This window comes from Ranitomeya variabilis, chromosome 2 (assembly GCF_051348905.1).
Source record: "Ranitomeya variabilis isolate aRanVar5 chromosome 2, aRanVar5.hap1, whole genome shotgun sequence".
Classification (NCBI taxonomy): domain Eukaryota; kingdom Metazoa; phylum Chordata; class Amphibia; order Anura; family Dendrobatidae; genus Ranitomeya; species Ranitomeya variabilis.
Genome location: NC_135233.1, coordinates 161,772,285 through 161,785,436, shown reverse-complemented (window position 1 = coordinate 161,785,436; position 13,152 = coordinate 161,772,285). Strand labels below are relative to the sequence as shown.

The 13,152-nt window shown below is 40.6% G+C and overlaps 1 protein-coding gene across 1 annotated transcript in view; it reads left to right on the top strand.

Annotated features, from left to right (window-relative positions):
- IGF2R (insulin like growth factor 2 receptor) overlaps nucleotides 1-13,152 on the top strand; it is a 243,002-nt gene that overhangs the window by 82,536 nt on the left and 147,314 nt on the right. Inside the window, exons 3-6 of the mRNA XM_077283114.1 lie at nucleotides 39-154; nucleotides 5,704-5,802; nucleotides 8,630-8,762; nucleotides 13,009-13,129. Of these exons, the coding sequence (XP_077139229.1) occupies nucleotides 39-154; nucleotides 5,704-5,802; nucleotides 8,630-8,762; nucleotides 13,009-13,129 (469 nt within the window). The remainder of the gene's footprint in view (nucleotides 1-38; nucleotides 155-5,703; nucleotides 5,803-8,629; nucleotides 8,763-13,008; nucleotides 13,130-13,152) is intronic.

Here is a 13,152-nt window from a genome sequence, read left to right as displayed (position 1 = left end):
ATGTTTGCACTTTTATACTATATTGTGTTTCTTTCCAGGGACCTCACCAGCTCAATTCAGTGATAATGTGCTTGTGTTTAATACTACGGAAAGCTGCCCAGAAACAAACCATAAAATCCAAAGCATTATCAACTTACTGTGCGGAAAGTCACTGGTCAGTGCTTATCGTTGGCATGTTTTCTCCTTGTTGTTTTTCTAATTGTTCTGTCTGAGCTTTTTCACTGGATATATTCAAAGGCATTCAATGCTTTTATGGATGTCCCACATGTACGCAAATATGCAATTATGTTGAAATGTATCTGGATATAACTGGGTCTGGTAAAAACTGGTCGCAAAGGTTGATAGAAAGTCGTCCAAGTGTTTCCATCTGCGACCAAATGCATAGCATTCAATCCTGACTCTTCAGCATTCAATCTTTGCTACTGAAGCAATGACAGACTGCAGCTTGGAGCTGTGGAGACTGATACTGGAAGCCGCAGTAACTCGCTGCAGCAGACTGTGCATTGCTGGTGTGTGGACAAGTGGATTCCTGCAGGGAGTACTAGCTCCAGCCAGAAAGCTGTAGTAGGTAAGTGTGGAGTCCATGAGGTGTTGGGGCTCGCTCACATCGGCGTATAATACGGAGGAGTGCAATGTGAGAATCTCCCGTTGCACTCTGACCAGTTTTATTCAATGATGCAGAGCAGAACTGCCTCCTTTTTTTTTTTTTTCCTCCTCATGCTGCTTCGGTACTTTCAAAACATCGGACTGCACTTGGAGATGTCATCAGAGTGCAGTCCAATATGCGCCGAGACGAGCAATGGAGAAGATGGAGCAATTAATCTCTCGCCTAACACAAACAACAATCGCATGGCAATGCTCGGACTGGCTGGCAGCTTTCTTCACCCAATCGTGACAGCTGCATAAGAATACATGCTGTCACGGCCTGGTCAGGAGAGCCGATGGCCACTCATGCGATTGTCGTCCATGGCATACGGCCATCTTGCTGCTCCCTTAAACTTGAGATCGGAAAGTTATGATTGACTTCTGCCCAATTCAGCCAGGGTTCCTCAGTTATTGGGATTGGTGAGGGCCACGGCTGTTGGACCCCCAGTGATTAGAAAATGATCCCTTTGGATAGGGGAAAATTTTAAACTTGGGAACACCTCTTTTAAGTACTGATTTGTTTCTTGCAACTCTCTAGTTGTAAGTCAGGTGTAAATATGGCTACATGGATAAAAAATATATGTACCGTAGTTTTATTAAATCTTAGCCACCACCAATTCGTCTTTTTACTGACCTGAGATTTAAGAGAATAGCCCCCCATACAGGTGACAATCCAGCAGCTGTTGGCTGTACACTATAGCTGATAACTTGCTGCATCAGCCACGATCAGTGTTGGCAACGACTATAGCCTTTTAACCCCTTAGATGCTGCTCTCAATAGTGACTACGACATCTAGATGGTTAAGAGTGTGGGGGCTTCCTCTTTCACCCCATTGGCACCCTGAGAACTTGATTGTGTGGTCCTGATGTTTGCTATGGCAATTCATGGCCATCTAATTGCCTTGGGGTATATATTGGCCTGTTCAGACGTTATAAAAATTTACGTGGTAAAAATAAATGTCTTGATTCCTGTCATGCCAGTTTGCATCAATTCCTGAAAAGCACCTGAAGAGTTAATAAACCACCTGAAAGCAATTTTGAATATGTGAAGGGGTGCTGTTTTTCACCTCTTCCTGACCTGTGACGCAGCGTATGCATCATGAAAGTCGGCGCCAATCCGACCTGTGACGCATATGCTGCGTCACAGAATGATCGCGTTTCTGCAGGTTGGGTGAAAGGGTTAACTCAAATTTCACCCGACCCGCAGGTACAGGGGGAGTTGTACTTCAGCCCAGGGGGGGTGGCTGTGCCCCCCCATCCCTTCCCTGCAAACAAGCAGAAAGTCTATGAAGCACAGTTATTCTTGAGGATACTTGACACGAATAAATCCTTGTCTTAGTCCAGACACAGATAGATATGCTTGTAAGGCAGTTCAAATCATATCTTAGCTCAACCAGGGAGGCCTGGTTAATAGTCTCAGTTTATAGCAAAGCAGCAGCATCTTACATGTCCAGCAAATGCAGATGAAGTAAACACGAGCAGCAGATGAAGGAGGATTACTGGAAACTTGTGTATGCAGCAGGAACTCAGAGCAGAGTAGCAGGATCACCACACAGGTTCACAGGAGCAGGTGTATAGCCAGGGAGTAATCAGAGGTCAGGAGCTGGATGCAAGGCAGAGTACTCTAGCACAGACTGAAGGCTGGGGTGGAGTTTTATAGCAGGAAGACACAGTGCACATGAGACCAAAGACGCCATCTTGGAAGAGGGCAGTAATGCACAAAAGGTAAAAAATGTTCAGAGTCCTGACAATAGGAATCCGCAGGTGTAAAACCGGAGGTGAAATCCGCACAAAAAAACCGCAGGAAATCCGCGGTAAATCCGCAGGTAAAACAGTGCGTTTTACCTGCGGATTTTTCAAAAACGATGCGGAAGAATCCGCACACGAATCCATAACGTGGGCAGATAGCCTTAGGGTTAGGGTTGGAGTTAGGGTTGGGGTTGGAATTAGGGTTAAGATTTAGGTTAGGTTTGTGTTGGGGTTAGGGTTAGGATTGTGGTTAGGGTTGGGATTGGAATTAGGGTTAAGATTAGGGTTAGGGGTGTGTTGGGGTTAGGGTTAGGCTTGTGGTTAGGGTTATGGTTAGGGTTGGAATTAGGGTTAAGATTAGGGTAAGGAGTGTGTTAGGGTTGGGGTTGGAATTAGGGTTAAGACCAGGGTTATGGTTAGGGGTGGGATTAGGGTTAGGGGTGTTTTGAGCTTATGGTTGTGGTTAGGGTTATGGTTAGGGTTGGGGTTAGGGGTGTGTTTGGGTTAGGGTTAGGCTAGTGGTTAGGGTTGGGATTGGGGTTGGGGTTGGAATTAGGGTTAAGGTTAGGGGTTAAGGTTATGGTTAGGGTTGGGATTAGGGTTAGGGGTGTGTTGGGGTTAGTGTTTGAGTTAGAATTGAGGGGTTTTCACTGTTTAAGCACATCAGGGGGTCCCAAACGTGACATGACGCCACCATTGATTTCAACCAATCTTGCGTTCAAAAAGTCGCAATGGTGCTCCCTCCCTTCCGAGCCCCGACATTTGCCCAAACAGTGGTTTACCCAAACATTTGGGGCATAAGCAAACTCAGGAAAAATTGCACAACTTCTAATTTCTCCTGTTACCCTTGGGAAAATAAAAAATTGGCTAAAAATTTATTTTTGTCTGGGAAAAAATGATTTTTTATTTTCACGGTCCTACGTTATAAACTTCTGTGAAGCACTTGGGGGTTAAAAGTGCTCACGACACATCTAGATAAGTTCCTTGGGGGGTCTAGTTTCCAAAATAGGGTCACTTGTGGGGCGCTTCTACTGTTTAGGCGCATCAGGGGCTCTGCAAACGTAACCTGACGCCCGCAGACCATTCCATCAGTCTGCATTCCAAAACGTTATTTCTTCCTTTCGGAGCCCCAACGTGTGCCCAAATAGTGGTTTACCCCCACATATGGGGTACCAGCATACTCAGGACAACAACTTTTGGGGTCCAATTTCTCCTGTTACCCTTGAGAAAATAAAAAAATTGCAGACTAAAAAAAATAATTTTTGAGGAAAAAAAAAAGATTTTTTTATTTTCACGGCTCTGCATTATAAACTGTGAAGCACTTGGGGGGGGGGGGGGGGGGGGGGGAGTGCTCACCACACATCTAGATTACTTCCTTGGGAGGTCTAGTTTCCAAAATGGGGTCATTTGTGGGGGGAGCTCCTATGCTTAGGCACTCAGGGGCTCTTCTAACACGACATGGTGTCCGCTAATGATTGGAGCTAATTTTCCATTCAAAAAGTCAAATGGCGCTCCTTCCCTTCCGAACCCTGCCGTGCGCCAAAACAGTGGTTTACCCACACATATGAGGTATCGGTGTACTCAGGAAAAATTGCCCAACAAATTTTAGGAGCCATTTTATCCTGTTGCCCATATGAAAATGAAAAAATTGAGGCTAAAAGAAAATTGTGAGAAAAAAAAAAAAAAGTACGTTTTCATTTTTACGGAGCAATTTGTGAAGCACCTGGGGCTTCAAAGTGCTCCCTATGCATCTAGATAAGTTCCTTGGGAGGTCTAGTTTCCAAAATAGGGTGACTTGTGGGAGATCTCCAATCTTTAGGCACGCAGGTGCTCTCCAAACGCGACATGGTGTCCGTTAAAGATTGGAGCCTATTTTTCATTAAAAAAGTCAAATAACGCTCCTTCCCTTCCGAGCCCTGCCGTGCGCCCAAACAGTGGTTTCCCCCTGCATATGGGGTTTCAGCGTACTCAGGACAAATTGGACAACAACTTTTGGGGTCCACTTTCTCTTTTTACCCTTGAGAAAATAAAAAAAAATTGTTGCTAAAAGATCATTTTTGTGACTAAAACGTTACATGTTAATTTTTTCCTTCCATGTTGCTTCTGCTGCTGTGAAGCACTTGAAGGGTTAATAAACTTCTTAAATTTGGTTTTGAGCACCTTGAGGGGTGCAGTTTTTAGAATGGTGTCACTTTTAGGTATTTTCTGCCATACAGACCCCTCAAACTGACTTCAAATGTGAGGTGGTCACTAAAAAAAAATGGTTTTGTAAATTTTGTTGTAAAAATGAGAACTCGATGGTCAAATTTTAACCTTTTATTACGTCCTAGCAAAAAAAAATTTGTTTCCAAAATTGTGCTGATGTTAAGTAGACATGTGGGAAATGTTATTTATTTACTGTATTGTGTCACATAGCTCTCTGGTTTAACAGAATTAAAATAAAAAATTTGAAAATTGCGAAATTTTCACCAAATTTCCGATTTTTTTTCACAGATATACGCAAAAACTATCGACCTAAATTTACTACTAACCCAAGTAGTCACGAAAAAACAATCTCAGAATCGCTAGGATCCGTTGAAGCGGTCCTGAGTTATTACCTCATAAAGGGACACTGGTCAGAATTACAAAAAATGGACAGGTCATTAAGGTCAAAATAGGCAGGGTCATGAAGGGGTTAAAATATCACTTTTGGGGTGGTTCCTATATAGGACCTCCAAAGCCACTTCAAAACTGAACAGATTCCTAAACAAATAAGTTTTGTAAAATTCCTTGAGAAAATAAAAAATTCCTGCTACATTTTAAAACTTTTAAAATGTTAACAAAATAAGTGTTTTATTTTGTTAACATTTTAAAAGGTTTAAAAATGTAGCAGTAATTGTTTATGGTTACAAATGGTGCTGACGTAAAGCAGACATGAGGGAAATGTTACTGTTTTGTGTGGTATGACTATCTGGATTAAACGGCTATTCGTTCAAAGTTCTAAAATTGTAAATTTTGTAAAACTTTTTGTCAAATTTCTGACATTTTTGGAAATAAATGCAAAATCTATCAACCTAAATTTACCTTTATCATAAAGTATAATGTGTCACGAAAAAACAGTCTAAAAATCAATGGGATCTGTTGAAGCATTCCAGAGTTATGTCCACATAAAGTGACAGATTTCAGATTTAAAAAAAATTTGGAGTTAAAGGTAATGAACTTTACAATTTAATTTTTTCACCATGGTTATAACAAGTTTTGGCTATTAGCTAAAGTAGAACTTAAGTTTTATGACATTATTTTTTAACATTGCTCTTTTTTCTCATCACAGGGAACCCCTGAATTTATTAAGTATGATGAATGTGTTCATTATTTTGAGTGGAGAACATTCACTGCGTGCAAGAAGAATAAATTTAAGCCACTTAAAGAGGTAAGTTGATTTTGTTCACATTCATTTCACAAACCATTTCAATCAGTCGTTATTTTTTCTACATTTCAGAGAGTAATACTGGTGTAGGGGTATGTTCACACGTCATGTTTTTTAACGCAGCATTTACTGCCCCAACACAGTAGAGGAGGTCTCTGACATCCCATGCACATGCTGCTATTTTTTTCCTTGCAGATTTCAAGCGGTTTCATATCTGCAACATATGTATTCTTCCACTATTTGTCATCCATTACAGTGAATGGAAAAACACATCAAAAAGGTGGCAGAAATGCACATTTTTTTATGCAGAGTTTTTTCCTGCCCAGAAACATTTTTGCATAAAAAAAAAAAAAAAAAAAAAAAAAATCTGCAACAATTACTTTACGTGTGCACCTACCCAAAATGAAGTGCTGGTGAGATACGAAAATAACAATTATACTTGCTCTCCTTCACCTGTTTTTTTGTTAATGTAATTGTTCACACCTGTAACCTTTGTTATATTAAATTAAATTGGCTGTACTAAGACCAGGCTGTAAATTAATTTGATTCGTTCTTGAAGGTTAGCGTGATTTTAGTCCTGCCCCCTCTGCTCTCTGCAGCGCTGTTTGAGAAAATTGGTAGAGCAGCGACTGTAAGAGGAAGAGGAGATGAGCTGATCAGACCTAAGTGGGAGCTGTGTAGGGTGAGCGGCAGGAAAAGCGGTTGATCATCAGGGATGCCATAGAAAATAGGAGTTGCGATCTGCTGGAGCTGTGGTTGGCTCTCTAGGTCGCACAGACACTGCATGGACGCACTTGAGATCTCACCAGAGTGGCTCAATGATATTGAGGTCAGGAGACTGAGATGGCCACTCCATAACCTTCACTTTGTTCTGCTGTAGCCAGTGACAGGTCGACTTGACCTTGAGTTTTGGATCGTTGTCACGTTGGAACGTGTAAGTATGTCCCATGCGCAGCTTCCGGGCTCATGAATGCAAATTTGCCTCCAGTATTTGCTGAGAAAGTGATGCATTCATTTTTCCTTCATCTTTGACCAAGTTTCCTGTGCCTTTGTAGCTCACACATCACCAAAACATCAGCGATACACCTCTGTGCTTTACCGTAGGAATGGTGTTCCTTTCATCTCATGCTGCAAAGAATACCTCTGTGTCATTGGCTGCTATGGGCATATAAGGAGATAAACACATGGTGTGGCCACCATCTTCCACTGACCTCAACCCTATAGAGGACCTTTGGAGTATTATCAAGCAAAATATATATGAGGGTGGGAGGCAGTTCACATCATAACAGCAGCTCTGGGAGGCTATTCTGACTTCATGCAAAGAAATACAAGCAGAAACTTTCCAAAAACTCAGAAGTTCAATAGATGCAAGAATTGTGAAGGTGATTTCAAAGAAAGGTTCCTATGTTAACATGTAACTTGGCCTGTTAGGATGTTTTGGAGTTAAATAGCTTTTTTGTTCAGTGAATGTGACCTCCTAATGCTGCAAATTCCACAAATGAGCATTTTCAGTGCTTTAAAACATATCAAACGTTTAGAAATTCTACACTGTGTGCAGAATTATTAGGCAAGTTGTATTTTAGAGGATTATTTTTATTATTGATCAACAACTATGTTCTCAATCAACCCAAAAGACTTATAAATATCAAAGCTTAACATTTTTGGAAGATAAAATGGTTTTTTTTTTAATATTTGGCTATCTTAGGAGGATATCTGTTTGTGCAGGTAACTATTACTGTGCAGAATTATTAGGCAACTTAATAAAAACCAAATATATTCCTATCTCACTTGTTTTTCACCAGGTAAACCAATATAACTGCACAAAATTTAGAAATAAACATTTCTGACATGCAAAAACAAAACCACAAAAAATTAGTGACCAATATAGCCACCTTTCTTTATGATGACACTCGGCAGCCTTCCATCCATAGATTCTGTCAGTTGCTTGATCTGTTTACGACCAACATTGCGTGCAGCAGCCACCACAGCCTCCCAGACACTGTTCCGAGAGGTTTTCCCTCCCTGTGGATCTCACATTTTATGAGGGACCACAGCTTCTCTATGGGGTTCAGATCAGGTGAACAAGGGGGATTATACTGTTATCATTGGGAGATTTCTTCAATAAAATTCAATGTATACTCTAACGGGTGATGACTTTTATTAGACTGAATGTCATTTGCACCGACCATTTAGGAAAATCCGAGAAAAATGTCATATGCATAATAATTTGGAACACGGTGTACATTTCAGTAGGCCAACATTTTGGATTTTAAAATCATTTTTCAAGCTGGTGTTATAAAGTATTCTAATTTACTGAGATGATGAATTTTGGGTTTGCATTGGTTGTAAGCCATAATCATTAACAGAAATAAACACTTGAAATATATCACTGTTTGTAATGACTATATAGTATATGGATTTCACTTTTTATATTGAAGAAGTGAAATAAATTAACTTTTTGATGATATTCTAATTTTGTGAGAAGCACCTGTATATGTATTTAAAAAGAAAGACATGTATATGTAGGGGATGGTTAATTGGATCATGAAATATTGATGGCAGCTTCTGTATAGTCCATTGTCTTCATGGTAAAGATTTTCCTTCTATAACAAAAATCCCTTTGAGCAATTCTGTGGTCATTATTCATCCCAATGTAATTAAACATGTATGACTACGCTTATCAACTGAAACTGGTGTTCTTTCAAAGGCTGTTCAACCATCAACCTTCTGCTCTAATATGTGTATAGTCCCTTTAAGGAAAGCTTTATAATTCAAAGAGTAAACCTCTGTTTTGTTATGTAATATACCCGATTTATCTTTGTTTGGCCAGGTACCGTGCTATGTTTTTGACTCTGATTACAAGAAGCATGACTTGAATCCGCTCATAAAGACATCCGGGGGACACTTGGTGAATGACTGGGATCCCAACTCTGACTTGTACATTAATATTTGTCGAACTATTGGTATGTACTTATATTTTGGTTTTACCACATGTTTTATTTAATTGTTTTTTTTTTGTTTGTTTTTTTTGCTGTTGGTATTTAATTTTAGCTGTTACTTCTTCTAACTTCATCTTATACACTGTCATTCCCTATCTCTAATTAGTTTTTCAATCTATTTTCCATATACACATGTTCTAATGAGCCAATTTCAACTAATTCGGTTTAACTATTTTGTACAGATTCTGGAAAGACTGTAGAACTTGATGAAAATCCATGTGGCTGAGGTCTGCTTTGTCTTGTATTTAGGGCCTTCGTATTTTAGGGTGTACGTTCAGTATAATCCAGGTACTATCACTCACCATTAAAAGGAATGTCACCAGGTTTTCCCACTATAAAGTCCGACCACTACCTATGTCATCCACACAGTGTACCCCATTCGTACTCCTGTGCCCTGCAGAGCGCAGTACAATGGTGCGCCTAGGTCGGCTCTACTTCAGGTCATCTTTGGTCTCTCCTGGCGCATGCCTACTACAGCACTTTGCTCTGCCTTCAATATGACTGTGCAGGAGTGTGATTGGGGACACGGAGTGGATTACGTAGAACCCATCATCCACCTGAAGCAAGCAGGAGGACAGCAACTGCAATGAGAGAGGAGGCACCAGATCATGATCACCAACCCCCAACAAACTGGACCGTGTTGGGTGGAGGGGGGAACGAAAGGTAGAGAGGATTGGAAACTTAAATACAGCCTACTAGAATACCATAAAGGAGAAAAATCTAGTGGCAGGAACCCTTTTAATGTCTGGCATTCGAGGAAAGTGATACTAAGTACTACTAAACGCAACTTATTTGTGCCTCCCTATAGAAAAAATATGTATGATTGGCCACATGAAGAATGTGTGGCTATGAGCGAGGTAGCCATATGCACATTACAAACCTAATGTTACCATTCTCAGGTAGATTTTGTTTTTTGGCATTCGGGAATCCATGAATGTCCAATGGGATGACCTGCAGAATTTGGTGGTAAGAGTGATATTTTACATTTAGTTAATCAATGCACATAATGTTATTTCTGCTACATCAGGCTCAGTATCATTACCGCTGCTGTTTGGAAAGATGCTCTCCATTAGTAAATGATATTTTAGTAGCCATCAACACAGGAGAATGCTTTTAGCACAATGGTTTTTCGTGCCAGAAAATCCTCTTCATAATGAAACAGCCCGCACAATGGAGACCGTAGCACAGCTCAGTAAATCAATGCGGTGAGAGTGGGCTCCAGTTAGTATTTCACTGCTGAAAAGGGCATACAAGCTAAAAGATCAGAAAACACTTGTAATGGTAAGATTTAGATTTTTGCTAAAATGAATACTGAGTCACTTAATTTATCTGTGGGACCAAAGAATGTGGGATCTTAGTGCACAGAGGTTGTGCATTACACATCTATGGTGTGATGACTGACCTTCCTTTTTCGGATATTCCTACTTTTCCCTGGTACTATCCCAAAACCTCTTGTCTCTAAATTTTGTCTACACCTGAAATCTTTAAAGGTTCACATTATTTTTGGCAGTGATACCCAACTGGTCAATCACTACATAGCGACTAACTACTGCCATAAACTTAACTGACTACCAGTTATTCCTCAGTAAAAAGCGATTCCATCTTAAAGGGGTTGTCCTGTCTAAAATGAAAAGTCTGCAGTCACTCTGTGTAACTGCAGAATTTTGAATCCCCCCCCAGCACAAGCACTGTGCGCTGTGTACTTCAAGGATTCGCCAGTTTCTGAGCTGGGAACGGTGGTGATGTATGCATTATGCATATTCCCGGCCGGAGGCAGTCCAATGGGCATGGCCTGACACAAGTGTATGGAGCGAGGCCACGACCACTAGATGGGCTCTGGCCTGGAGTATGTATAACGCATACATAACCACCAGTCCTAGCACAGAAACTGGCAAATTCTCGCAGCGCACAGCACGTGAACGGAGGGTTTCTAAAGTCTGCAGTCACACAGAGTGGCTGCAGACTTATCAATTTAGACCGGACAACCCCTTTTAAGTTCTACTAGCCTTTTTACCATCCTAAGCAGTAGTGTGATGCCATTGTGCTGCCTAAGCTGGCCTCATACCTGCTAAATCTTAAACAGGACTTACAAGAGGCGGAGATGGTATGGCACTAGAGAACCTATATGAACACTGAAAAGTATCACAATGCTGGTGGGGAACATCTGGATAATATGCTTTTTACTTACATAATGCGCACACATTCAGCACTTTACAATTCAGAGGATTCATATTATACATTACAGAGTAACACATTGTTCAACAGTTACAATGTGAAAGGTAGGATGGGTGCCGCAAAAGGCAAAAAGAGTATTTGTTTAACACTACATAAATCTTTCACCTGTCAGCATCCATATAAATCCAGATACACAATGTTGTCCAGTGCATTGAGTGTGTGGGAACAGATGATAGGGCCAGGTTCTGAGCAAAATGTAGGAAAGAAGAAATAAGAACACTTAGATTTGCGAGGTGATGTGATGGGGCAGTATAAAAGATGTATTTTAGGGCACTCTTATAACTGTGAATACTTTGCATTTACCGAATTGTTTGGGGTAGCGCATTTCAGAGACCTGGTGAAGCATGAGAAAAGTCTTAAAGATGGGAGTGTAAGGTTCAGATTATGGAGGTTATTAGTCATACGTCGTTAGCAGAATGGAGAGCTTGGGTGGGAGGGTAAACAGATGATAGAGTATATAAAGTGAAACAGAACTGTGGACAGATTTATGGGCATGTATGATAAGTTTATGTATTCTGTAGCCGATTAGCGACCAGTGCAATGTCTGGTACAGAATGGAGGCACTTGTGTAGCAACTGGACAGAGATAGGAGCCTAGCTGCTACATTCAGTATGGATTGGAGAGGGGACAGTTTGGCGAATGGAAGACCAATTACTAATGAGTTGTAATAGTCAAGACAAGAATGAAGAATAAGTGTGACCATAAGAGTTTTTCAGTTTTATAGGTAAGAAAAGGGAGGAATTTTAGATGTCTTTGAGGTGCAGGTGACGTGTGTTTTGGCTGTGAAGAGTGAAGAAAAGATCTGACTCATAACCCCAAAACAGAGGGTGTGCTGCTTGTCTGAAGATGTGTATAACTGGATGTCATCAGAATAGAGAAAGTACTGAAAGCCATGATTGTTGATGATTTGTTCAATATGAGCTATGTACAATGAACAGCGACTGGGACCTAGAACTAAACCCTGAAGGACCCCAACAGTAAAGGGGAGAGGTAGAAGAGCCAGCAAATGATCCACTGAAAGAATGGACAGGGACGTAGGATGAGAACCAGGAGAGAACAGTAAACTGTCACCAGGTTTTTACCACATGGTATTAGAGCAGCATAATGTGGAGATGCTGATTTCCAGCAACGTCACGTACCGGGCTGCTAAATGTAATATTAATAAAAACACGTTTTTTATTATAAGTAGATTATTACTAGAGGACTAGTCAACCTCTCTATTCATAAGCTCTGTATAACCTCGCCCACATCGCTGGTATGCAGCTTTCTGCCTATGCACAGTGTACACAGAACGCTACCAATCAGGGGTGTGCGTGGGATTATACATAAGTCCGCATTCAGAGAACTGGAAGAAGAAAAAAAGTTTTTTTTTGTTGTTTTTTTTTTTTTACTTTTTTTTACACAAATTCAATATGCATCCCATTATATGATACATTGCTGGTATCAGGGTCTCTGTCCTTACATTGTGCTACTATCAAATGCGCTAATGAAAGCATGTTGTCAGATTCTTTTTGAACAATCAGGAGCAGTGGCGGACAGTTTAAGCTGGAGCAAGGCAAAAGGAGTAATGATAATGATTTTATCATTTTATCAAGCAAAGCCAATGGCCTGAAACAGAAAACCCAGTGAATGCAAAGCAAATATTAGTAATTCCTGCCCTAAACACTGATGTTTCACAAGTGGGAGGTTGACGACTTGGCCTAAAACTTCATATGCCCTAGGAGGTGAAAGAACAGGCAGATAACCTGGCTCCAACTAGACAGAAAATACCTAGCAAACATGAAATATCTGCTCACCTGTGATCTGTGTCATTGGAAAGTATAACTCTCTGTTGAATTGTTCCTTAAATCTTCCTTCTCTGACTTGTTTTTTTTCTTTTCTAAACTGGTTTGACTGGGAATTTTCTGTAAAGACTTATGTATGACAGATGTGTTGCAAAACTTGCTGACCATTATTATTTTATTTTTCTTAACAGGCATCTCTGAGGGAGAAACCTCAAAGTGTCCCCCAGCAAGTGCCGCTTGCCTGATAAAGGATGGTAGCGTTTATGATGTTGGACAACCAAAAAATGCTCTAGCCTCCTATGACAAAGACAGGTATGTTTCTATATACTAATTTT